Source organism: Nycticebus coucang, chromosome 2 (assembly GCF_027406575.1).
Source record: "Nycticebus coucang isolate mNycCou1 chromosome 2, mNycCou1.pri, whole genome shotgun sequence".
NCBI classification, from domain to species: Eukaryota; Metazoa; Chordata; class Mammalia; order Primates; family Lorisidae; genus Nycticebus; species Nycticebus coucang.
In genome coordinates, this window is record NC_069781.1 from 15167755 (window position 1) to 15193277 (window position 25523).

General features: G+C 49.3%; 2 protein-coding genes across 7 annotated transcripts in view; both read right to left on the reverse strand.

The window, feature by feature from the left end:
- Positions 1–3362, reverse strand: part of LOC128566571 (olfactory receptor 1J4-like) — a 101474-nt gene extending 98112 nt beyond the window's left edge. The window contains exon 1 of the mRNA XM_053563451.1: positions 1750–3362. Coding sequence (XP_053419426.1) covers positions 1750–1922 — 173 coding nt within the window. The 5' untranslated portion in view covers positions 1923–3362. The remainder of the gene's footprint in view (positions 1–1749) is intronic.
- Positions 3360–23967, reverse strand: PTGS1 (prostaglandin-endoperoxide synthase 1). Of its 6 annotated transcripts, none has more exons than XM_053563398.1 (13): positions 23852–23967; positions 23663–23752; positions 23324–23500; positions 22824–22904; positions 17129–17245; positions 16610–16750; positions 16270–16413; positions 12947–13128; positions 12752–12835; positions 10949–11195; positions 8824–8999; positions 5752–5899; positions 3360–4443 (listed from the first exon to the last, which is right to left on the reverse strand). In XM_053563398.1, exons 1-13 carry the CDS (start codon positions 23856–23858, stop codon positions 4088–4090), a joined length of 1950 nt encoding a protein of 649 aa, XP_053419373.1. In that variant the 5' UTR covers positions 23859–23967; the 3' UTR covers positions 3360–4087. The 6 variants fall into 6 exon arrangements, with proteins under 6 accessions (XP_053419373.1, XP_053419364.1, XP_053419391.1 ...); XM_053563389.1 differs by having other exon boundaries at positions 8713–8999; XM_053563416.1 differs by lacking the exon at positions 23324–23500 and having other exon boundaries at positions 8713–8999.
- Positions 23968–25523: the final 1556 nt, after the last annotated feature.

The following is a 25523-nucleotide window of genomic DNA, read 5'->3' on the forward strand; positions in this document are numbered from 1 at the left end:
AATCCACCTTCTGGTAAGGGGAATTATAGAAGCAGCTGGTTTCCGGGGGCAGCAGTAGTAGGGTTTTGGCAGGAAAGGTGTGGTCTGAGATCCCTGCATTTGGGGACAGGAGCAGAGTCATCTGCACTGTCAACAGCGACAGCTGATTGCAGGTGCAAAACCTCGAAGCCTAATACTGTGGATCTCTGAGTGGTTCCATGAGGTATGCAATGTCCTATAATAAATTCCCTCCTGTTTAAACAGGCTAGAGAAGGTTCTACTGTTTGCATTAAAGCCCTGAATGATCACCCAGTATATCAGTTAAGGCTCTAGAGAGAAACAGAACCAATAGAACATATGTATACTACACAGAAGAGAGGTGGAGATATACATATGCGTGTATATATTCCCCTATATCTGTGGGCTCCACATCCATGGATTCGACTAACTACAGATCAAAAATATTCAGAAAATTATTAACTAAAAATACAAATAAAAACAATGACTTATATAGTACTTCCATTATATTAGGTATCGTAAGTAATCTAGAGACGATTTCCAGTATCCAGGAGGATGTGCATAGGTTATATGCACACACAAACACTAAGCCATATTATATGAGGGAATCGAGGGTCCATGAATTTTGGTGTCCATGGGACTGTTCTGTAACCAATCCCCCAAAGATACTAAGGGACAATTGCATAGAGTTTTCTTTTTAAGAATTGACCCAATCATTGGGGTTGCAAGCCTGAAATTCATAAAGCAGACCAGCAGGCTGGAAACTCAGGCAAGAATTGGTGCTCCAGGCTCAGCGCCTGAGGCTCAGCAGCTAAGGCACCAGCAACATACACCAGAGCTGGTGGGTTCGAACCCAGCCCAGGCCTGCCAAACAACGACAACTACAACCAAAAAATAGCCAGGTGTTGTGGCAGGTGCCTGTAGTCCCAGCTACTTGGGAGGCTGAGGCAAGAGAATCACTTAAGCCCAAGAGTTTGAGGCTGCTGTGAGCTGTGATGCCACAGCACTCTACCAAGGGCAACAATAGTAAGACTCGGTCACAAAAAAAAAAAAAAAAAATTGATGCTTCACCCTCGAAGCAGAATTCTTCTTTTCCAGAAAACCTCAATTTTTGTTCTTAAAGCCTTTCAACTGACTAGATGAAGCCCACCCACATTATTCAGTATAATCTTCTTTGCTCAAAGTCAGCTCATTACAGATGTTAACCACATCCACAAAATACCTTCGCAATCTCAGCTGGATCAGTATTTTATTAAATTATTATGCACCAGAACCCAACCAAATGGTCATATAAAAAACAACAATCACACCCACCCAATCAAAACTGCAGGAATGAGGGCTCATTGATAAGGTCCTTCACTCTGAAGAAGCTATCTTGGAGCACTTTTCATGTTTCCCTTTGTAAAAATTTCATGCATGATTGACCAACCATAATAAGCAAAGCCCACCTAATCTAGGTGCCTGCATTCAAGAAAGGACTATGCTGGAAATCTGTACCATCCTTCTGTCACCACACCGCTACCTCTGTTCCCAGCTGCCATCATCTCCTGGTTGAACCATGGATAGAGCCTCTTCAGTCCTGCCAACCTCTAGTCCTTCCTACTCTGCTCTCCTGTCCACCCTCCCACAAGGCACTCCTTCCAAAAACACTAGCCTGATTACATTTCCCAGATTAAAATCATTGTAGTGCCTGTGTAACTCCAGCCAGCACCCATTAAGGTTTGGTTGCAAGCAACAGACACAAATTCTTACTGATTTAGGCAAAAGATGAATTCCTGGAACTGCCCACAGGATGAAAGGAAAAGGTAAAGTCTTGAGACGATCAGAAATCCAGCTGCCCTGGGGATCTTTGGAGGCTGGAGCGAATGGACATCTTCGCAGAGCCAGCTGTGGAAATGAATCAGAGCAGGGACCTCCCTCTCCATGAAACTTCACTCAAGGGCCAATTTTCAAGAATAAAGTGTCTGATTTCCCGGAATTGATTCACACTCCTTGGCCACAATACAGCCCTGATAGACTCACCAAGACTGAAATTAGCAAGGAAAGGAAGGATTTTAGTAAGGGTTGCTAGCCAAACACAGGAAATAGATACTGTGTTAGCAAGGACAAGACCAGCCACTCCATGTACACTTCTACCACCTGAAGTATCTTTCTACACCAGAGAATTGCATCCCACAGGGCCCAGAAGAAATGGTGGAAGCATTCCTGACCAACTAAGGAGACACAAGGATGACTTTCTAAACTGGAAAACAGGAGTCCCAGCCCTAAGGACTGTCAGCCTAACCCAGCTTTCCCCTCTTCTTTCTGAGCCACAGCTTCTCCTGAGGAATGTTAAGCCCAAAGTGTGGTACACAAAAGACCTTTTCCCAACCTCTTATTCTTCCCAACCCTACCGTACCCTTTTCCCAACCTTACCCTTCTGTCCTCTCCTCTTTCCTTACTGACTACAAGTGTCCTTAGAGGAAAGTAGGGCTGTCTGCCCTCAGATCACCACTGCTCCACCTCTGATCTCGGGGATGAAGAAGAGAAAGACAGAGTGGAGAGGGTTTAAATGGAAAGTGACACTCACCTTGCACTTACTTCACTGTCCTTTCATTTATTGTCTGTTTTGCACACACACACACACACGCACACACACACTGAGATGGGAGCTCCACAAGGGCAAAGGCTTGTCTGGATTGATCACTCACTGCTGTGTCCTCAAACCTGTTAAAAGTAACTGGCACATAGTAAACACTCAGGAAAACAAATATTTGGGACTGAGTAGCCTGGATGTTAAGTGGAAGCTACAACCCACCCTTCTGCCTTTGAACCTGAGCCAGACAAGCGAGATCAGGCCTGGCCCTGAGTCAAACCAGAAATCAAGAACGGTGCAAGTTCTAGCTAGACTCAGCCGGAGCTGGGTCTAAGCCCAATCTGGCACCTGCGGGGCATGTCTGTCACTGGCCACTCTGAGACTCAGTTTTCTCGGTTTTCAAATGTGGATTACACCACCTATTTCACACCATTGTCGTGAGAATAAGTGAGAATTAAATGAGTAAGATTAGCACATGGGCAGTGCTCCTCTCTCTGGGTGCCCTCGCCTTGCTGTTGTTTTAATCAGATGGTAGGCTCAATGATGCATCTCCTGGGGCTAGAGTAGTGGGTAGTGCTTTTCAGAAAGCAACCTGGAACATGCAAGGCCTGGCCCACAGGAAGAAATGAAACATCAGTGGTATGGTACTATGTATCTACCCAGTAACAGGCCCCAGGGACGCCAGCAGAAAGGCTCCAGCACCCCCAGCTGTGGCTCCACCCCACACTTCAGTGTTGCCTTTGCTTTGGGGATGGGACCAAAAGATGTACGTAACAGGCAACTTTGGAAAGAGAATTTTATTAGCTTCATTTAAAACAGCTGCCATGGTCAAGACATGGACGGGGACGGAGCTCCAGTGGCTTCCAACCACTGGCATAAAAAGAGCCCACATGTTCTCCCCACATCCTTGGACCCGGGTGTAAGTGGAGGGGTCTCAAGAACCACACATCCCCCTTCTTGTCCCTCAGTGCAGGCACGGATTCAGGGATTCTTGCTGAATATTGGGGTCTCCTGCTCTGTGGATATCTCACCAAACAGGAAAATAAATCAAATCAACATTCTAGACATTCAGATCAAGTCTGACCTGGCACACCAGACACTGTCCTGGATCATCAGCTGGGAACACAACATTCTGAATCACCAATCAGAAAGTCAAGATTCCGGAATGCAAAATAAGAACCCTGAAGATTTCATCAGGAGCTCTATATTCTAGAATGTCTATATTCCAAATCAACCAGAAATCTGACATTCTAGGTTGTCAACTAGGAACTCTGGAAGGCCAAATAAGAACCACTCCTAACATTTTGAAGGGTTAACAAGGAATTCAGCATTCCAGAATGACAAACAGAATCACACTATTCCAGATAACGAGAGAGACTCAAAGTTTTAAATGTCAACCCGAACACTCGCTATGTCAAACCAGAAAACCAGCCTTTAAGACCATCAACCCTGGCTTCAGCATTCTGGAATGACAAGCACAAAGTTCTCGCCTCCAGAATGCTAACCCCTGCCCCCTCAGAGCTCCGTGGATGGTCGCTGCACAGTAGGCTCGCTGTCCTGATGAGAGTCAGGCACGCGGAAGGAAACGTACGGACAGGTCTTGGTGTTGAGGCAGACCAGCTTCTTCAGTGTGGCCGTCTTGACAACGTTAAAGCCCATCTCACCACCAAATGTGCTTGGCTTCCAGTATTCTGGAGAACAGATGGGGTTCCCTAGGAGACCTTTGAGGGAAAAGGGTGCCCCAATCTCGATCATACTCTCCCCAAAGATGGAGTTTGGTAGGCACTTTTCCAGCAGCAGTCCTGGGTAGAACTCCAAAGCGTCGATGTCCCCATATAGCTCCTCCAGCTCCGCTGCCACCTCCTTGTCTCCTGCAAAGGAGAAAAGGTAGAGTCAGAGCTGTGGTGCCATTAAGGTCCATATGGGGTGGGACCCTTGCAGGCCCATCTTTTTCCAAAGATAATAGAGACTCCAAGAGAACAATTTCAGAAATGGAGCACGTGTCCTAAAATTTGGCCTTATTGCCACTGGGGAAAAGGACCAGGAAGGGAAACACACACTAACCTTCCTCCTGGATGGGATCGGAAAGCATCAAGGACCTAAATCTGTCACCAAAGAGCATGTGTCCTTTAGCAACTCATCCTATGTATCTGAGCCCTAGTTACTCAGTCATTACCACAGGGAGAATCTCCCATCTCGCTTCCTTCACAGACAGGTTTCAAGGCCTTACTGTGCACAAGACCCTTTATTCTACTAGAGCTCATAGATAGAACACATTCGAGGTCACACAGATATCCAGTGGCAGTGTTCCTTCTTCCCCTCTGGACCGTTTATCATGGGAGCTCACAGAGTTACAAAGATCGCTCTTCCAGGGGTACAGGGAACTTATCCACTGATTCCAGGATCTGCCCAACTCTGCACAACCCATGTGTTCACAGGTAGTGATCCAGGGGAGACAGATGTGGAGCTTTTCTACCCACTTCCTCAAATCCATCCTCTGTCACCACACATGATGTCACATGTGCTTCAAGGGCTTTCATTTTCTGAGACGAGGATTCCCACGTGAATGCCCAACATCTGGTGATCTTGGGGGAAATGATATATACACATATACATGTATGTACAGATTCTTGGGCATCATCCAGGCCTACTGAATCAGAATCTCTGGGAGAGGCGTCTGAGATTTGGCATTTTAATCAGCTTTCTAAGTGATTCTTACACAGCTGGTCTATAAATGGGTACTTAGGAACCAAAATCTTTTGCAAGGAAACCAAGATTCTACACAGTTTGGCTTCAACCTCTCATAAGTCACCACCATCAACATAAGCTCTTGCTCCAGCCATATCCCCGACTGTCTCCCCCAATAAGCACAGTTGTCTGACCTCTATGCCTTTGTACTTTGTACTGTCACTCTGCCTACTCTGCCTAAAATGTTCTTCTCTCTCTTCTCCCACGGGGAAATTCCTATTTATCCTTCAAACCCAGCGGCAAAATCACCTCTCCCCAAGTCGGGTTATCTTCCACCCCTCACCACCACAACTTGAGCTTCTACTCTCCTTATAATTTCCACAGTGTCAGGATTGGCCCAAGCATTGCTCCATTCTGTTGTCTTGATATCTCCCGCACTTTACTGTGAGTCGCTCAGGGGCAGGGACTGTGCCCAGGAAACAGCTGCTCACCTGTGAACTCCTCGAAAGAGGTGTAGGGCTTCATGCCAAACCTCTTGCGGTACTCATTAAAGGGCTGCAGACGCATCTCCCGAGACTCCTTGATGACATCCACAGCCACATGCAGGACATGATGGTCCATGTTCCTGCCTCCACCAATCTGCCAGAAGATAAGCACAGCAGTGGTCTAAAAGCCAGGCCAGACTGTCCTGTGTAAAGTCTCAGAAAAGAGCTCCAAGTCACAAGTCTTTCTGAGCAAGAATGGAGAGGAGAACACAGCTCAGGGCCTGCTACTGTCATGCTCTCTCGGGCAGCCCCTCTGAGTCTCAGTTTCCATCTTTGAAATGTGGAGTGGGCCAGGAAGACCTCTCTGGTGGCTCACCATCTCACACTGTTCCCCAAACCTTTGAATTATACCAACAGGAGGTATAATCCCCTATGAAGAGAGGAAAAATAGGACTCAAATCCCAGGTAACCTGGTGAGCTAAAGAAGACTCCAGAAAAAGAATGTGATTCATAACAGTTAAGTAGCATTGGTTCCAAGAAAGCTCTGTTGCTCCAGATGAAATGATAATAGTGAAGAGAGAGTTCTGTTTCAGTAGAACAATTACAATTGGACAGGAAAGAAGAAAAGTATAGTTGAATGAAATCATGAGGTTGGACAATTAAGTTCACGAACTCGTCCTAGAGAAAGTGCTATATACCTCATTGCTGAATATCACTACGGTCACCTTCAAAGTATTCCTCTTGGCCATCTGATGACCATACTGACATTCAACAATGAAGTATCTAGCACTTTTTCTAGGATGAGTTCTTGAACTTAACTGTCCGACCTTATGCACCTTGGAGCAAAGCAAGCAGAGACTGGTGCCAACCTCAGCCTGGGAGTGTTGTGGACTGAATTGTATCCCCCTAAAAAGATGTCATGAAGTGCTAAACCCCAGCATCTGTGAATGTGACCTTATTTGCAAACAGAGTCTTTGTATATGTAATCAAGTTAAAATGAGGTTATAACTGGATCAGAGTGGGCCCCAACAGCTGGGGTCCTTGTAAGATGAGAGTAGAGCTAGAACCTGGCTCATTGTGCCCTCAATGATTCCCCAACCAAAAAAAAATATATTAAATGGAATAAATAAACAGATAAAAAAGATGAGAGAAGACAGACACGGACAGAACACCACATGACGATAGAGGCAGAAATCCAAATGATGTGTCTACAAGCCCAGGAACACCAAGGATTGGCAGCGACCACCAGGAGCTGAGAGAAAGCCATGGAACAGATTCTCCCCTGAAGCCTTAACAGAGAGCAAGCCCCTGTTGCCCCTCAGTTTGGGACTTCTCGCCTCCATCTGTTGTTTTAAGCCACCTGGGTTGTAGTACTTCTTTATGGCAGCCTAGTGAACTAATATAGGGACCTGGGTGTTATTCAGCAAAATTTGAGTTCCCACATATATAAAATGGGGAAGGCCGAGGATCTACCTAATGTGGCTGCCAGTGAATTGAATGAGATAAAGGATGCAAAGCAGTTCCCACAGTATCAGTCACACATCATGCTTATCAAGGGAAGCCCTGTCTTTTGCTTCTCACACTCTCATTAATATCCTGAGTGTCAACACACTCTGTCAACCTTATGCCTTGGGCCAGGTACAACACCAGGGCTTTTCACAGGTCATTCCTTAAAAATGCTTTGAAAATCATCCAGCCCCACACAAAGGCTGTCTGTGTGGAGAACAGAGGCCATAAACAGCCAGCAGCTGCCCACTGGTGGCAGCAAATGCTAATTTCAGTCAAATTATTAGAAGGAAACTGAAACCCTTATGATGATGATTCAGCTTCTCAATGGGGCTGAGGGACAAGGACTAGAGAGAAGCAGGGGCTGGAGGGTGGCCATGGGCCCCACAGGCTGGCGTAAAGCAGACAAGAGCTTCCAAACCTGGGGAGAGGTTTAAGAGGCAGTTGGTTAGGAATTCCACAGAAAGAGGATGTACTAGTTTGCTAGGACTGCCATGATAAAGTGGCTCAAACAAGATAAATTTATCTCCTCAGTTTAGAGACTAGAACTTGGAGATCACGGTGTGGGCAGGGCTGGTTTCTCCTGAGGCCTCTCTCCTTGGCAGGTTGGCCATCCTCTCCCTGGGTCTTCACATGGTCTTCCCTCTGTGTCCTGATCACCCCTTATTATAAGGACCCCAGTGCATAAGGGCCCACACTAATGACCCCATTTAATATTAATTACCTCTTTAAAGACATTGCCACATGCAGCCATATTCTAAGGTACTAGAAGTTAGGAATTCAACATATGGTTTTGGAAGAGCACAATTTGGCTCCTAAGAGAGGCTCATGATTTAGTAAACAGCATATTCAGGCACTTGTTCCCTGTATTGCTATACCCTAAATGTCCTTCTGTTCTATCAATTATCATGCCCTTTGACCTCTGCCCTTTCCCTGTCATGCACTCTGAACTCTGCCACTAACACCCTTTCCCTGAAAAACCCCTGTCCATCCCTTGGATTTCTGTTCAGATATCACTCCATTGGTCAGAAGCCCCTAGGTCCCCAGAGCCCTGTGGGCTTTCGTACTCTAGTTCTTCCCACACTCTTATAATCCTGATAATAACAACAGAAGCACGTTAGCAGGTGCCTACCACTAGCAAGTGCTGGAAACATGTTAGCCATCATACGACTGCTAGGACCATCATGCCTTCTTGAGTATAAGCGCAAAAACGTTGGCGACAAGAACCATACTGGACTAATCCCCCATTGCACCACCCCCTAGCCCCACCCCGCACCGGGAGCAACGCTGGGTTGCGGGATCCTTGAGTGAACGAATGGTGAACAAGAGAATTGCTGCAGGAAATGTTCACGACCACCCTGCACTACTCTCAGGCTATGGAAGGAGAAAGAGGGGTTTGCACCCAGGCCTGCCACCTTCCCTCCACCCACCTGCCCTCACCCACGCTCCCCTGGGGCTTACGCGGCCAGCGATCTGGCGGGAAAAGGCGTCCACCAGGGCCTCCACCCCATAGTCCACCAGCATGGAGGTGTTGAACAGGAACTGCTCGTAGCTGTACTCCTGGGAGCCCACCTGGAAGGCGTCGGGCATGAGCGGGTGCCAGTGGTAGAGCTGGTTGAACTCCAGGGCAATGCGGTTGCGGTACTGGAAGTGCACGTTGAACAGCAGCTCGGGGTCAAACTTCAGCTGCAGGAAGTAGCCGCTCAGCTGCTGCACGTACTCCTCAATGACGATCCTGATGGTCTCCCCTGGGCAGGGCAGGCACAGGCTCGGAACACAGGCCACCTCCTGCAAGGGGCTGGCTCCTTGTCTCGGTATTGGTGTGGGTATTTCATTTTACTTGGCTGCTGCCACTTTGTCTCTTTGTGACAGGATGTGAAAATAGAACTTTCCATCTCAGTTTCCATAGAGGATCCGAGACAAGAGCACCAGCTACTCCCACATTCCAGAGGGAGGTTCTAGGCCCCACTACCCGTGACAACAAGCAAAAGGTGTCCAAGAAAGAGCTTTTGTGATCCTTGGGCGACCTCCCTCCCACAACCCATTCTTAAAAGTGGCTGGAGCGACCACACGGAAGGAACAGTGGGAGATTTAGTAAGGGCTGCCATTCATTATGCTTCAAGTGACCTCTCAGAGGTGCCTCAGCGGCAAACAAGGAACCCTGAGGACAGAAAGTGAATCTGCTCCTAAAATATTCCAAAAAACTCATTTCTTATTTATCAGAATTCTTATAAAATACATTTTTCTCTGCCCTCTCAGCAAGTGGAATGTTCTACCACAAAACAAAAACTGGCCGACTAGATATTAAACGAAACCAGTATTTTGGCCAATTAGCTATTAAAACAAATTGGGTTTTAGCAAATTGACCTGGAGCCAAAAAATTTCAAGTCAGCAGGCCTGGGTCCAAATCTTGGCTTCCCCATTTCCCATTACCTGAACGTGGGCCAAATTACTTAAGCTCTCTGAACTTTGCTTTCCTTACCTGTAAAATGTGTATTATAGTATCAGTGTAATAATATTCATGGGGTTGTTGTGAGAAATAGGCAGTGTACGCATCTACACTGCATGGAAGGAGAGGCGGTGTCCACAGGTCAGCCAGAATAGAAGTTCTAAGTGTGGGCGCAAGGAGAGAATCTCCTCCTACTACTCACATGTGGCAAAAGACCAGACTGAGGCTCACAACTCCTCCCATTCAGAAAGACTTCCTTGTCTTTCTGGAGTAGAAACAGCATGAATTTTGGTGGTCAAGTCTCCCACTGCTGAGTGACCTTGGAGAATTCACTTAACCTCTCTGAATCTTAGTTTTCACAAGGGCAATCCTATCTGGTTCATAAGGGGGTTAAATGAACCCTGGATGTGCAGTGCCCTAGGAGTGCTACCTTTGGTCACAGTTTTATCACCAGTCGGAGTGCTGGGCAGCCTCTGACCATAGACTTGCCCTTTCTAGTCATGGTCTCAGCAATTCTGGGACTTCAGAACCAGCCCCTCTTCCCTCTTCAGACTGTCCCAATCCTTGATGCCCGGCTCTTCCAGGCTCCAGTGAATCAGGCACTATAATTGGGACCAGCCATGCACAGTGCTGCCCAAATGTGGGGGAAGGGGTTTACTGGTGACTCAGAGTGAACAAGGTCTGGACAGGGATGTCAGGAGCCAACCTCCCACACAGGAAACCATCTGACATTTTAGGCTGCAGACTTGTCCCCGTAGGGGACACAAAAATATCCTGTCCCTGAGTCACCTAAAAGCTACCAAACCCCAGGAAGGTAAGTAAGGCAGTAAACATGAAGATTCCTAAAGGCTGGGCAAGCTGGGGTCCGACGCTGCACATGCTGGGGACAGGGAGTGTGCATCTGCAGACAGTACTACAGGGAAACTGAGATTTGGGCTGGCTGTCAAGTGTGCCATGAGTCACCCAGCTAACAATCAACCTTCACAGTCATCCGTTTTCTGAAGGTGAACTACGTGCTGCGTGCCTTCCCAGTCTTCATCTCAACAAACCCTGAGAACCATCACTTGCCCCAATATGCAGATTTGGAGACTGAGGCTCACAGAGGTGGAGAGCCTTTCCAAGGTCTCATAGTTAGTAAGCAGAACAGCTAGAATTCTAACCCTAGCCTCTGTCTCCAAACTCTCCACCCAATGTTTCTCAGGATAGAGGGCATGACCTCCCAGGGCAGGGCAGGTTTGTAGTCCTCACCTATGAGGATGAGGCGGGTCGTCTGGAAGAGCTGCTCATCGCCCCATGTGGGGTGCTCAGCCTTCAGCAGGTCACACACACGATTGTGCTCGCGTAGCCAGATCGTGGCATAAAGCATGAGCCCGGGAAGCAGCCCAAACACCTCCTGGCCCACAGCCATCTGGCTCTGGGGCAGGACACCCCGGGGGTAATGCATCAACACATTCGTCTCTTCTACCGAGGGCGGGTACATCTCTCCGTCCAGCACCTGTGGGATGGGGCCACCTGGCAACATATGGGGGGCACCCACAGCTGCCCACAGCCAACTCCCGCCCACTCGTACTTCCAGCTGCTGGTCCTACTCAACCACAGCTAAAGCTCCCTTAAAATCAGTCTCCTGCTCTCCATCTTTTCTACCACCAACCTTGAGCAACCAATCCTCATCTTCCACCCTGATTCCTGTCCCTAACTGGGCTCTCTATGTCCACTCCTGCCCCCAGACACTCCAGTTCCTACCCTGCAGCCAGGACAGTCCTCCCCACAAAACCCATGTCTTGCATCACATCTGGCTTAAAACCTTTCCAAGTCCTCTCGCCGCTTTTGGCAGAATCAGAATCTTACCACAATCCCTGCAGACGTCTCTGCCTTTACCAAGAATCATTCTTACCCTCCCATTCTTCCGAGCTGTCTCCCACCTCCAAGCCTCTGCACTTGCTAAATCCTCTACTTGGAAAGGTTTCTTCTGCACTTGGCCTCTCTAACTTCTCCTCATCCTTCATGCAACTCTCAACTTATTCATAACTTCGTCAGGAACAGTTGCCACAAGGGTAACTAAATATATGACAGTTTCTTCATTAATTCAGTAAATATACACCAAGGGACAACCATATGCCAAGTACTGTTCTTAGCCCTAAAGATTCAGCAATAAACTTCCTTCGCTTTTGTTTGCTTAGATTTGCACAATCCAATATGGTAGCTGCTAGCTATGTGTGACTGTTGAGCACTAGAAATTTAGTTAGTGCGAATGAAGAACTGAATTTTATTTCACTCTAAATTAAGTAAAACCTACGCAAAATAAATTTTAAAATCAATACTTTGGCCTTTGGAGAACATTTATGCTTGGAACAGCTTGGATATTCACCTATAAATTATGTGGAAGCTAAATACAGATTAGATCTCCCCAGTGAAAATTTAGCAGCCAAATGAATGTATAAAATATACACCAAATTTCAAAGATTCAGCATGAAAAGAAGAATGTAAGATATTTTATTAATAATCTCTTATTGATTACATGCTTAAAATGATAATATTCCGGACATACTGCATCAAGTAAAATATATCATTAAAATCCATTTCTTTTTACCTTATTTAACATGGCCACTAGAAAACTGTAATTACATATGTGGCTTATATTACATCTCCTTAGACATTGGTAGTTTAGACAAGATGTCTTCATAGAACTAGCATCCTAGAGTTTATGTCGTGGTTCTCTGAGGCAGGCAGGGCCCATAACTATAATGTTCATTGCTCAATCACCTGTGTCAGGCATATTATAATGCCCAATAAATGTTATGGAATAATTAAATCAGTAAATTCAGACTATGAATGTTCACCTCCTACAAGGACGTGGGAGGCCATACCTGGTCCCTGTTTATTTCTTGTGCCTGGCACTTTCTCCCAGGGTTTATTGTCTCTCCTTTTGGCACACACCTCTCACCCCTAGAATCGGCCGTCTTAGGCTATGAGCTGGGTCCCCCAGCCTCCTTTGCCAGGGGATGCCATGGGAGACCCTTCCCATATCACCACTCCCAGGCCCAGCACTACCTGGTACTTGAGTTTCCCATCCTTAAAGAGCCGCAGCTGATACTGACGCTCCAGATTGTCTCCATATATGTGGCCAAGGTCTACCTAAGGACAGAGATGAGTCCACTCAGATCACCTGGCTCCCCACCCACTATCAGTGACATGCATGTGCTCAGTTAGGTCCAGAACACTCCTGAGTCCCTCCTAGGTACTCACCCCATGCCCCAAGGCCTTGGTGAATCCAGGACCCATCTTGCCAGAAGTTTTGAAGAACTGGTGAGTGAAATGTTGTGCAAAGAAGGCAAACATGAGGTTCGTGCCTTGAGGGTCAGGTATGAACTTCCTCCTGAGCAGGAAGCGATGACTCAGGAGCTGGGCATCTGGCAACTGCTTCTTCCCTGGTTTGGGTGGGTATGAAATAGCAGTAGCTGCCTCCTTCCTGGATTTTCCTGCCCTGGGGATTTCTGAGCTCACCCAGCAAACTGTCCCAAGCAGGAAGCCCAGATCAGCCTCTTCAGGACCATCTCCCACTACCAAAAATTAGCCCCCTCTCTACCAAAAGATCCTCGAACCTAGAAGTATTTACAGGTTAAGCAGCATGATATTTGAAATTTTTTTTTTCTGTTTGAAATTTATTTTATATTTTTTATTAAGTCATATATACGTAGATCATGAATACATTTATGCCTTTGTGGGATTCAATATGTTGATTATTTGTACAAATTGGAGTGCTTACATCCTACTAATTAACATAGCTTTCACCTCATTTACTTAATCACAGTGTTAAGACATTTGTGTTCAATACTTGATAGATTTGACTTGCACCCTTGCAATATGCTCCATAGGTGTGGTCCCACCATTAACCCTCCCTCTATCGAACCACCCCCCTCCCTTCCTATCCCGTCCCTTCCTGTCCCTCTCCCCTCCCCTCCTTCATTCTGGGCTATAGTTGTGATTCATTCTTATATGAAAGTGTGAGTGATTATAAATTGGTTTTATAGTAGTACTGAGTACATTGGATTTTTTTTCCCATTCCTGAGATACTTTACTAAGAAGAATATTATTTGAAATTTGCTTTAAAATACTTTTAAAAAATAGAGTAAGATTGGCAAATAGTGGGTAAGTATTGAAACTAGGAGATGGGTACAAATTCATTATACTTTTCTCTCAACTTTTGTGTATATTTGCAATCTTTCCATAACAAAAAAATTAACCAAAAGACAAAAAAAAAAAAAATCGATACCCTGGCCGAGGACAAGGTAGCCTGTGTTTGCATCTGACTACACCATTTACTAACTGTGTGAACATAGATAAGTTGTCTCTTCTCCTCATGTTTAAATCAGAGCAAATGATATTCATTTGATATAGCAGATTTGAGGATTGCCGCAGATAATACAAGCATTGCAGAGAACCAGTTGGTAGAATCTTTCAAATCTAGGATTAACAAACTTTTCTTGTAAGAAGATAGAAAATATTTTAGACTTTGAAGATAGAAAATATTTTAGAGACTAAGTGGTCTCTATCACATCTGTTCAGTTTTGCTGTTGTAGCAGGAAAGCAGCTATAAACAATACACATCCTAATGAGTGTGACTGTGTTCTAATAAAACTTTATTTATAGAAACAGGGATGGGTGGGATTTGGTCACCAGGCCATAGTTTGCTAACCTATTTTAAATTATACCAGTCTTTCTATGTCTGAGATAAAGGAAACAAGTCATCTTGAAGCTGGTGTCTGTCTTTATAAGAATAAATATTCTATACCAATGAGAATAGCCCACATCACAAAGTCCCAAAGTTGGAGATGCTGGTGTGGATGTGGAGAGAAGGGATCACTTTTACACTGTTAGTGGGACTGTGAACTCATACAGCCTCTTTAGAAAGAAGTATGGAGAATTCTCAAAGAACTTGAATTATAACTCCCATTTGATCCCACAATCCCATTACTAGGCATCTACTGAGAAGAAAAAATTTTATTTTATCATAAGGACATTTGTACTAGATTGTTTATCACAGCTCAATTTATAATCACCAAGATGTGGAAAAAACCTAAATGTCCATCAACCCAGGAATGGATTAACAAACTGTGGTATCTATATCTATACCATGGAATACTATTCAGCCATAAAAAAGATAGATATTTTACACAGTTTGTATTAACATGGGTCGAGTTGAAACACATCTTAGTAAAGTATCACGAGAATGGAACAGCAAATATTCAATATACTCAATACTAATATGAAGCCAGAAGATGATCTAATACACACCTACATAAGAGAAAAACTCAATTTGATTAAAGTTGGGGAGAGTGGGAACAAAGGAGGGGAAAGGCATTGGTGTCCTCCCACTTAATGGGGATAATGTAAGGGTATATGGCATACCTTCTGGGTGCAGGACACAACTACAAGAGGGATTTTACCTAACAAATGCAAATATTGTAACCTAGTTGTTTGTACTTTCACATTAACCTGAAATAAAAAGAATAAGAATTCCTTAAGTATATCAATGTCAGATGAGTTGGTGTCCAAGGCCCTACAGAAAGGAATAATAGAATGTTTTGAATTCTAGTAAAGTCATCCCTTCACAATACCTCATGTGAGGCCCAATGTTGAAAGTTCAAGATCAATAGAAATTCTTTACATTGAGACGGCCAATGGAGTTCCTCTGGCAGGAAAAGATACCAAGCACTCCAAAAAGAACCACCAAGAGGGAATTTAGGGGGAGTGATTTGTACCCCATAATTTGGAATCATCACTCATTGACATTGGGCAAGGATCAATCCCAGTAAAATGTTGACAAGATCCATCTAACCTAAGTAGAATGGTCATGCTTTGGGAATAGTTGCTGACCTGTGAGTGAAAACTACCAGAGTAGTGCTCTCAAGACCCAAGCAGGGAGATGAATACATATGCAAGGGTCTAAGCCTGCAAAATCACACAAACACAGGGCTGCACAATACCAGTGTGCAACAGCAACACCATGTGGCAGGAAGTGAAGTATGGCAGTGGTGGAGACTCTTGTCCTCTCTGTACTTGAAGCTGAACTGAAGGGTCTGAACAGAGTAACCCCCAGGTTTTTGGACAGAGGTGAAATGAGAAGAAGGCCTTAGGAGGAAGGCCCTTGCCAATGAGGCCAAGTGGAGTCTTGAGTAATGAAAGAAAAAAAATGTGACCTTATTTGTACCTTACACTAGTAAAGCATGTAAAACGATTTACATTAAGGAAAAAAACAAACAGAATTAATACCCATTCCTTCTTACATTTCAAATATTAAGTCAAAGTCACTCCTACCCCATAAGACACCTTGGAACTATGGAGATATTAGTCTGACTCTGCTACTGACTCTCTAAGTGACCTCAGACAAGACCCTTCACTGCCCTTTCCTGTCCTCAGCCCTCATTCTGGGCATGCCATATGTCATGCCTTTGTTTATCGATCTGTGGAAAGAATTGGCAATTGTTCTCCTGTCTGCTTTTCCCAAAGAGGAGAACTGAACACCTTTTGTGACCCCCAAGCCCAGCCACTCAACTTAGCCCCATTACCTTTGGTTCCCATGGGTGTGGGACAGTCTTCGGGCACAGAAGGCAGAATGCGGGTGTAGTAGCTCACATTGGAAAAGGACTCCCAGCTGATGTAATCATGTGCTAAGTTGTAGGTGGGGGGGCTGGGGATAAGGTTGGAACGCACTGCAGAGAGCAAAAATAATGGTGATGAGGGTGTTCCCACCCCAGTTCCACTCCCTTCCCCACCTCCTCTTGGACTGGGCTTGTTTTATCTGGCATCATAGACCTCCCCACCCACTGCCCTTATCAGATGCCAAGAATCTCAAGAATTGGCAGGACTTCTTGCTACCAAATTAGGAGGGCCCTGCCCCATACCCACCTGTAAGTACCAGGCGCATAAGCAGGTCTCGGATGAAGGTGGAATTGACAAACTCCCAGAACCAGTGCCCATGAGTGAGCAGGTAGTGGACAAAAGAGGGACTGGGCCGCAGTGTATTCCGGAGCCAGGTCCACAGCTCAGCTGCAGGGGCAGTGGAAGCCACTCAGTCAAGGCCTCCAGAGTAGATGATGGGGACTGAGGACCAGGGCCAGGATGGAACAGGGTGGCTCCCATGGGGCAGGGGGTACAGATGGAAGCTTGGAAGTAATGCATCCAACACAGCCAGAGCCAGGCATGAGGATAGGGCCCAGGAGAGGTATGAAGACTGACCACAGAGCCCAGAACCAGGAGGTGAGGGTGGACCAGGAGCAAGAACTCATGCTGGATCCAGGTTAGGGAGAGGGACAAAATCAGACAAGGAAGAAAAGGGGGGCAATGGCCCTGTGGGGTCTAAGAAGAGGAGGCCAGGGGAATAGGAGGCCCAGGAGAGAAGGAGGGGGGGCTGGAGGCCTGGCTCACGGATGGTGCAGTTGGGGCCGGAATAGCCCGTACGGGTACAGTCACACTGGTAGCTGTCAAGGCCGAAGCGGACACAGATGCCCTGGTGCTGGCATGGGTAGTAACAACAGGGGTTCACTGTGGGTGAGAAACAGGGATCAGAGACCACAGTAGGGTGGCCTCCTGACCCCACCTAGCCCTAGTAGGCAAATGAGGGGCCAGAGGCACGTACTCAAGTCCTAGCTCTGTTCTAAACCACTGAGCAACTCTCTCCTAAGAGTCCTCCCTGTTCCCACAGCCATAAACATAAAGCCCCGGGCCCTAGCGTTTTCCAGGCTCTGCTCTGATCTCTAGCCTAGCCCACATCATACCCCCAAGGGAAGTCCCCCTTACTCCCTACCACCACCAATGAGGAACAGGGGAAGAGTCCAGCCCCCAGGCTATGACACTGAGGGCTAGGAATCAGCTGATAAGAGGCAGCCACAGGCCTCCAGAGCAGTCACTTTCTGCCTAGTCAGAGCCCAGCAGCAAGTGCAGGCCGGTGGGTTCAGAGAAGAGATGAGAATTGGGAAACAGATCCTCCCAGACCAGCCCCAAAGCTCTGAGCACCTGGGTACTGGGAAAATGAGACCTCCCATCATCCCTCCATTTCTGCAGAAGGGAGGGAGGAGCAGGTATCATAATACCTACTTTGCAGATGGGGAAACTGAGGCTAGAAAGAGCAACAACCAGACAGGTCACCAGTAAGTCACACCAGACTCAATGCCCATCCCCTCACTTTGACACCACCCCCATAGACTTAATAATCAAGTCCAAGGAAAGAAGTTTTCAAGAACATAGGGCATGGCCTAGACAGTAGGGTCCTCCCAGGCACCAGCACCTACCCCCCTCCCCATGTAAGAGGGTGTGGGAGTGAGGGAAGGCAGGGAATCCAGAGTTCCTGCTGCCTCCAACCCCATTCCCGATAGGCCCAGACGGAGTCCAGGTAGGTCCAGGCTCTACAATCCCGAGAAAGTTTATGGATCAAGGAAACAAGGGAGACAAGAAGAATCTCCAGGGGAGATTCTGGCATCACCTTCCTGCCTCCTGGAGAAGCCCCACAAGGTAGTCCCTCCCTGCATCTGACCATCTGACCACCACCACCCCCAACTCAAATCTACACTACCTGAGCAAGTCTTCAGCAGCAAAGTTAGAGACTCAAAGGCTCATTCGGATCCAGCCCCACCCCATGCAGAGTACCCCTCACTGCTCAGGGACTGAAGCTCAAGGAGAGGTGGCAACTTGGCCAAGGGAACAGTATAGAGCAGGGCAGACCCAGGACTCCTGGCTCCAAGCAGGAGGCTCCTTCCTTGGCCTTATACAGAAAACATCAGGCTCCCTTCTGCAAACACACTTCCTTATCTGGGCTCAGAGCCAACATCACAGGGAACTTTTATTCTTTGTGCAACTGATTATTGGGGGTCAAGAGGGTAGCAATAGGCAGGAACAACCTAGAATGACATGCACAGTCATCCCAAGGTACTGTGATCAGAGGCCATGACCCTGGGCAAGGCCTATACCCACCCCACCCCCATCTCAGTCCCTCATTTCACACCATAGGGCTTGGCCTGGGCAGCACAGTCCTCCTGGCACAGCACCTATGCCCACCCTTCCCCAATCATGCAAATAGTTTTGCTTAAGCCATAGACACAGCCCCAACAATAGCAACTGTGTGGGCCCAGCGGGGGGTGGGGGGGGGGGGCTGATGGGAAGAGGGCTGGACAAAAAGGCCTTATCAGGCTGCCACAGACAGACCCCAGCCTCCCGCCTCCACGGCCACAGGCCCAGAACAGCCAAATGACCTCAAGATGACTCCTCAGCTTGCTCAGGGATATGGTCCCTCCAGGGAAGGACTCCTCACCCCTGCTGAGATGTTCCACCTTTCTCCCTCCCGCTCAGGACATTCTGCTCATGGCTAACTCATGTCGGCCCAGGATCCCCTGTGCTCCCAGTGCCCAGCTTTCCACCCTGGCACACCAGGCCCAATCCTACCCCTCAGAGGGCACAGGGGCTGCTAAAGGCCCAGGCCCGCTCCATCTCCACCATGGCAGGGATCTAAGAGGCTCTCCAGCAGTGCCTCCAGCCCAAACATGCTGTGGCAGCCCCTCCCTTGGCCCTAAGCCCACAGGGCTCATCCATCTTTCTCATGGGCTGTGGCTCCTCCTTGATAAATTCCTCCAAATCCACCTGACCCTCTCAACTGAGAGCATGTCTTGCCTCCCCCAGACAGCTTCCTGTGAATGTCCACACTTCCCGCTCTCCCTGTCTGCCTCCAGGGTTTTAATTCAACCTGTTCTTCTCTACTACAGGCTACCCAGAGAAGGGGCACCGTACCTTCCCTGACAGTCTGTGTACACAGCTGGGGCTGAGCCTGGGTCCCAGATCCAGATGTGGTGGCCAGAGCTTAATGAACATTTGTAGAATAAATAAAATGAAGAGATGAGACTGGCCACCCCCAGCCTTCGGCAGTGCTGAGGCCCCCGCTGTATTCAGAGTCCAACCAGACAGGCAGAAGAACCATAACTGTAGACCTAAAGCTGCTGCCCACATCCCCCGCCTGCCAAGAAAGGCTGAGCTCCCAGTGGCAGCCCCTCCCCGCCAGGCCAGCTATCCAGCTTTCCCCCCCTCCTCCCCCATGTTCTTTCCATAAACACCAGCTGTCCCTGGGCAGAGCAAGTTCTCCCAGCAAGGACAGCAGCAGTCGCTGGGGCCCCAGGGTGTCAGGGTGGACTGAGAGGAGACTGGGTGCTTTTTGACATGGCCGGCCTGACACAGTGGGGCTGGGGAAGCCAGGGCTCTAGCCTACCAAGCCCATGACCTCACATGCCTACCGCTCATCTGTCTGCCCAGCCTGCCCTAGGAGAGACAGGAGAGGCAGGCGAGGCAGGCAGGCGAGGCTCCTCATTGACAGGGGGGAAGGCCAGGCACCCAGCAGGCAGCAGACTTGATTGGACTCCACTGTTTTGAAGTTGCAGAGCCAAGACTTAAACCCCCTTCTCCCCCCTTCCAGATCCCAGGCCTAGATTTGGGGAGGAGATGGGAAGAGAGAGTCCCCCCTTCCCTGATCCACAGGCTGGGAAGAACTCCAGGTAAGGTAGGATTGTCACTATTTCTTCAAGGTGAACCTTGAACATCCTGAACAAATGAAATGAGGACCCCAGAGCCAGAGGGATCACCATCTCCTGCCACAACCAGACCTCCGGGAGCTATTTATACTGGAACATATTCCTTCAGTCTAACTTCAGGGCTGCTTGCTTTCATGCCAACTCAGTTCTGTGCTCAGTGGAGGACAGCCCTCATTAAGAAAGAACTGGGGAGATGCAGGCACTGAGTCTAATTCATCTTGCATCCCCCACAGACAGCACAGGGCCAGGCACCGACCAGGTGCTGAGGAAGAGAATGGCCAGTCTTATTGGCCGTGAGTCCTTGGGCAAACCCCTCCTACCCTTGGGGCCTCATTTTCCCGTATCCCAGGAAGGGAGTGGAGCAGGCAGGCTAGAAGGAGGCCTTCCATTCTGCCACCTGCCCCCTTCTCCAGGCTGTCTGGGGCCAGTCTACCCATCTCTATTATTTATGCCAATATGACTCCCCTGCCCCATCAGCAGAGGACTTTACAACTTGCTGTCACTGAATCCTCAAGACACCCGGAGGTAGGAACAAACAGCACACCTATACCGCACACAAGACTCATGGGACCCAAAGCCAAGCAGTCAGTCCCCGTTCCCAGATGAGGACTATCCAAGGACTGCTTGGCTCCAGACCCTTTCCAAGGATTTAGGCAATGAAACATCCCTCAGCCTGAGAGTCAGGGCTCCAGGCCCAGGCTGGGCGTGACTAGGGGACAGCACAGCTGTAGAACACCGAGTGCTCCAGGACGTAGGATGGCAGCAGCCTGCAAGAGGGCCCAGTAAGAAGGCTGGACCCAGTTCCCCTAAGAATAATATTTAGAGACGCTCCAGGGACCTGGAAGCCAAAGAGAAAAAAGGGGCCCTGACTAGCCAGGGCCAGGCCCCATTCCCCACACCCAGCACCAGTACACCAGGCCCAGGCAGCTGGAGAGGAAGCCTCTTCCTGGCCCACACACCCAGCTGGCACTGGAGATAAGAGGGGACAGGAGGCAGGGAGACCTTGGCACAGCTGATTCCCTGGCTCTTCTGCCTGGCAGACAGCTCTGCTCACCAGGTTGGTCATGCCCTATACCTAGTTAGGGAGCTCACACTAAGCCAAGCCCAGTGGCTAGAAGGGAAGAACTTGAGCATTAAGGATCCCCTGACAGAGACTTGCCCCCACCTGAGAAGCAGAAGCAAGAAGCTCACCTCCACCTGCCCTCTCAGGTGAGTCTGCAGCCCTCATCTCTTCATCTCCTGTCTCTTTTGCTCCCTCGCTGGGGGCAAAAACAAGCTGCTGCTTCCTGGGGCAGATGCCCAAGCAGCTTGGGCCTCAGTGCACTTGTAGCATTGGGAGGATGAAGGCAGCCCTGATCTTCTGCCCCTGCACTCCTCTTGTCACCCTTTCTTTCCTTGATCCTTGCAGGAGACTCCTTACTGCAATTTCAGCCTCCAGTCTTGCCCCAAAGTCATCTGTCCATCCTCATTTGCCAGCTTCCAACTACCCTATGGTGTTTCATAGCTAAGTCTCCCCCATCTGCCACCCTTTCAAGGTCTAGTTCAAATGACACCCCTGTCAAGAAGCCTCCCTCAATTATTCCTCACTCCAAGAAGCAGCTGCTCCCTCCCTAAGCCCTGCACACTCCTGTGCTTTCCCTTGGATGACGGTGTGTTGGCATTTCTGTCTCCACCTCAATCAGACTGTAAGCTCCTCCCAGCTCTGTGTCTCCAGGCCCCAGCCAAAGCCTGGCATAAAGCAAGCCCTCAGGAGTGAAAAAAAATACTCTGTTTCAACATTTGTTATATCAAAAATAAATGAAAAGGCCAAAACAAAAATGGCATGACCATGGTTCATTGTGCGTTAAAGAATAGGCAAAAAATAAATAAATGAATAAAGGCCGGGCTGGTCCCTGTGCACTCCAGGGGGCCTCGCTGGGGCCAGATGGGGCCTCAGAGGAAGTGCTGGGCTTATCAGAGACTGAAAAGATGGGTGATTGAGGCAGCCTGTTCAGCCCTAGCTTAGCTACCAACTCACTGCCAGGTTCCAGAAAAATAAGCTCTCCTCCCCTGAGCCTCAGAGTCCCCTTCTGTAAAGTGGGTCTAACACATCTTCCTCGCAGGGCCAAAGAAGTGGATGCCCACAGCTGCCTCTGTAAACTGTAGAGTGCTAGGCACATGAGTCTTACTCCTCTTTCCCAGCCCAAACCCTTTCCTAGACTTCCCTCCATCCTCTCCATGGTTTCCCCAAATGCCACCCACTCACATCCTCTCCTCTAGGAAACTTGGTGTGATCTGATGTCCACATAGGTATCTTTCCTCCCTCCTCTGAGCGACAAATCCCCGGAGCATCCCGGAGCCCGGGCAGAAAGCTCAGACTCCCTCTGCCTCCTCCTACCCTCTCTCGGCCTCTTAGGGATGGGAGATAGGAGATGGGAACCCAGAGAGGGGTGGCTCACCCCACCAGGTGGCGGAGGAAGCTGCGTCTAGGCTGGGCATGCAGGAGCACACACACAGAGAAGCAACAAGCTGGGGGAGTAAGGTTGTCTGGGTGAGCTGCTGGATTCCTTCACCTGGTACTCGTGTGGAGGACGGAGGTGTGGAATTTCCCCCACTGACCTCTGGAAGATGAGACCAAAGAGGCCCAGGGTCCCCTGTGGGTAGGAGTACAGGGAGCTTTCCATCCAAAGAACTTGTAAAGCGTTGGCATTTCTGTCTCCACCTCAATCAGACTGTAAGTTCCTCCCAGCTCTGTGTCTCCAGGCCCCAGCCAAAGCCTGGCATAAAGCAAGCCCTCGGGAGTGAAAAAAAAACTCAGATACCTGAGTTTGAATCCTGAGCCTGTGTGAACACGGGGTGGGGGCCTCATCACACCTGCTGAGCCTCAGTTTTCTCATCTGCTCAAGGCGGACGTCATAAGTGAGGATTAACCCCCAAAGAAGCAACTGGGCTCTATAAATGTACTTCCATCTCCCGTCTGCCCCATGGCTGGCGTACCCGGGGTCTTCACCCAGGCTGCGAATCAGGACGTGTTCCCAGATGGTGAGAGGCTGGAGAAAGGGAACTCGCTCACCAGCCGGCTTTCCCCGGGCGCCTGCGCTTCCTCCCAAAGAGGCCGCCACAGGAAACGGCGGGGTTGTTGGGGAGCGGAGGCTGTTTGGACGGCTAGGGAGCAGGTGAGGGGATGCCGCGGGGTGCTCCCTTCTCCGGCCGGCACCAGGTCCCGTTCTGCGGTTTTCCAGAACAGACCCTGGCAGCCTGTAAGCCAAGGCCACACCCCCGGGGGTCTTCAGAGAGCCCCCATCCCGCCCGAGAGACTCGGTCCCGCTCCCCTGTCCCAGGCACCGGGAGCAGAAGCGGAAGCAGGGCCCGCTGGAGGGGAGAGGGGGAGAGAGCGAGGGGGGCCGCCTACCTGGCGTGGGCGCCCGGGGGTCCGAGGGCAGGACCGGGGGCGGCGGCAATAGGAGTAGGAACAGCGAGAACCTGAGCGAAAGACTCCTCCCTGCAGAGGAGAGAGACGCGGGGCTGAGCCTGGCATTCAAGGCTCCGCCAGGAGGCCAGAAGATTCCTGGGCGCGCGGGGACAGCGGGGTCGGACTCACGGCTCATGGCGCGGACCGCTGATGGGTGCGGGAAGCGGACCGCAGGCTCCTTGGGTGCGTCCCTAACTCTGCCTGGGAGTTCGGGCCCTCTGCCTCCCACCCTTCCTCCGGCTCCACCCCCGCCCTTCCCTCCAGCTGTCACCTCGGCCGCCGCCCGCTCGCTTCCTCTGCTCCCGCCCCAGCCAAGACCCTTTATTAATTACTTCATGATTACCGCTAAGGCGGCTTTCCCCCCTGAGATCCTTGAAGCTCCTGAGCTTCTAAAGCCCTGTGGCACCAGAAATGGGTCCATTTAGTACATAAGAAAGTGAAGCTCAAAGAGGATGCGCAAGGCCGAGGTCACGCAGGGCTTGGGGACAGAACCGAGAATGGAAGCGGCTCGTGGGAACCACATGCTCTGCCTCGCAGAGAAGAGAGTGGCTAGAGTAAGAGCAGGCAACCCGGCCGAGGCAGGGCTCCTGAATGGGAATCTCTGCTCCCCAGGCAGATCCGCCGGGCGAACTTACTTCCCCCCAAGATTGGGTTCTGCCCACTGAGGCCACAGGACTCTGCCAGAAATGAAAGCGCAAGCTCTGAGTCCAGGAGACTTGAGTTCAAATCCAGACTCCACAGCTTACCAGCTACATCACCTTGGACAAGGTATCCATCCTCTCAGGTCCTCAGCATTCTCCTCTATAAAATGAGCATAATAACAAAAATCCAAGGATGGCTGTAAGAGCTAATACACACATCTCCCCATGCCGTGCTCCGTTATCAGGAAACATTTTCAATGCTCTCCTAACTCAGACCCCAGGGCTGGCCCAGGTTGGTGCTCTAGCAGGACTTTACAGACTCCCACGTCCAGCTCCCCTTTTTGACAGCTGGGGAAACCTAGAAGGGGAAAGGTTCAGGTCCAAGGTCACACAGAGTCCCCACAGTCCTCTCCCTCCTCATCCTCAGCACACCAGCCATCCTGCGGGGCCTGCAGTAGGGAAGGCCTCCTAAGGGTCCTTGAGTGCAGGTAGAAACTTATGCCAAGTGAAAGAGGTGAGACCTGCTCTGGAGCCCTTCCTTCTCCCCAACCAAGATGCTCCACTGGGACAAAGACCAGCTGCTCTAGGGAGACAGAGCAAGCCAGGACAGCCCTGGAGAGGTATGGGACAGGTAGAAGGCCTGGAAGGCTTCAGCCTTCCCTACTACCTCAGACTGGGGCCTTGTGAACCTACCCAGAGAGGGCAAGGAGATGGGATTATCAGCAAAATGGACAGGTCAGGGAGGAGATTTAGGGAGTCCAATTGCCCAAAGAAAAAGGGACCTTTCTGATAATGAAGAAAGGGGAGGACTTGAATGAGGTTCTGCCTCCCACTCCCAGGCCCTCCCTCCTTTGGGGCCCTGGGCCCTGGGCCCACACTCCTGCCTTGTGCTGACGCTTTACTCTCAAGCCACCTGTCCTCACCCAAGACAATAAACACTTGAGCAGCCCTGGCATTGGCAAGGAAGAGCTTTCACCTGGGAATTGGGAGAACTGAGTTCAAGTCTCGCTTCTGCCATGGTATGACCTTGACAAGTTTGGGGGCCTCTCTGGGCCTCTGTTTCTCCATTGAACAATAGAATGAGCAGATCAGATGGCCTCTGAAGGCTGGTCCAATTCCGGTGGAGCACAGTGGGGACCCTACTGTGGTCAGGTTCTGTG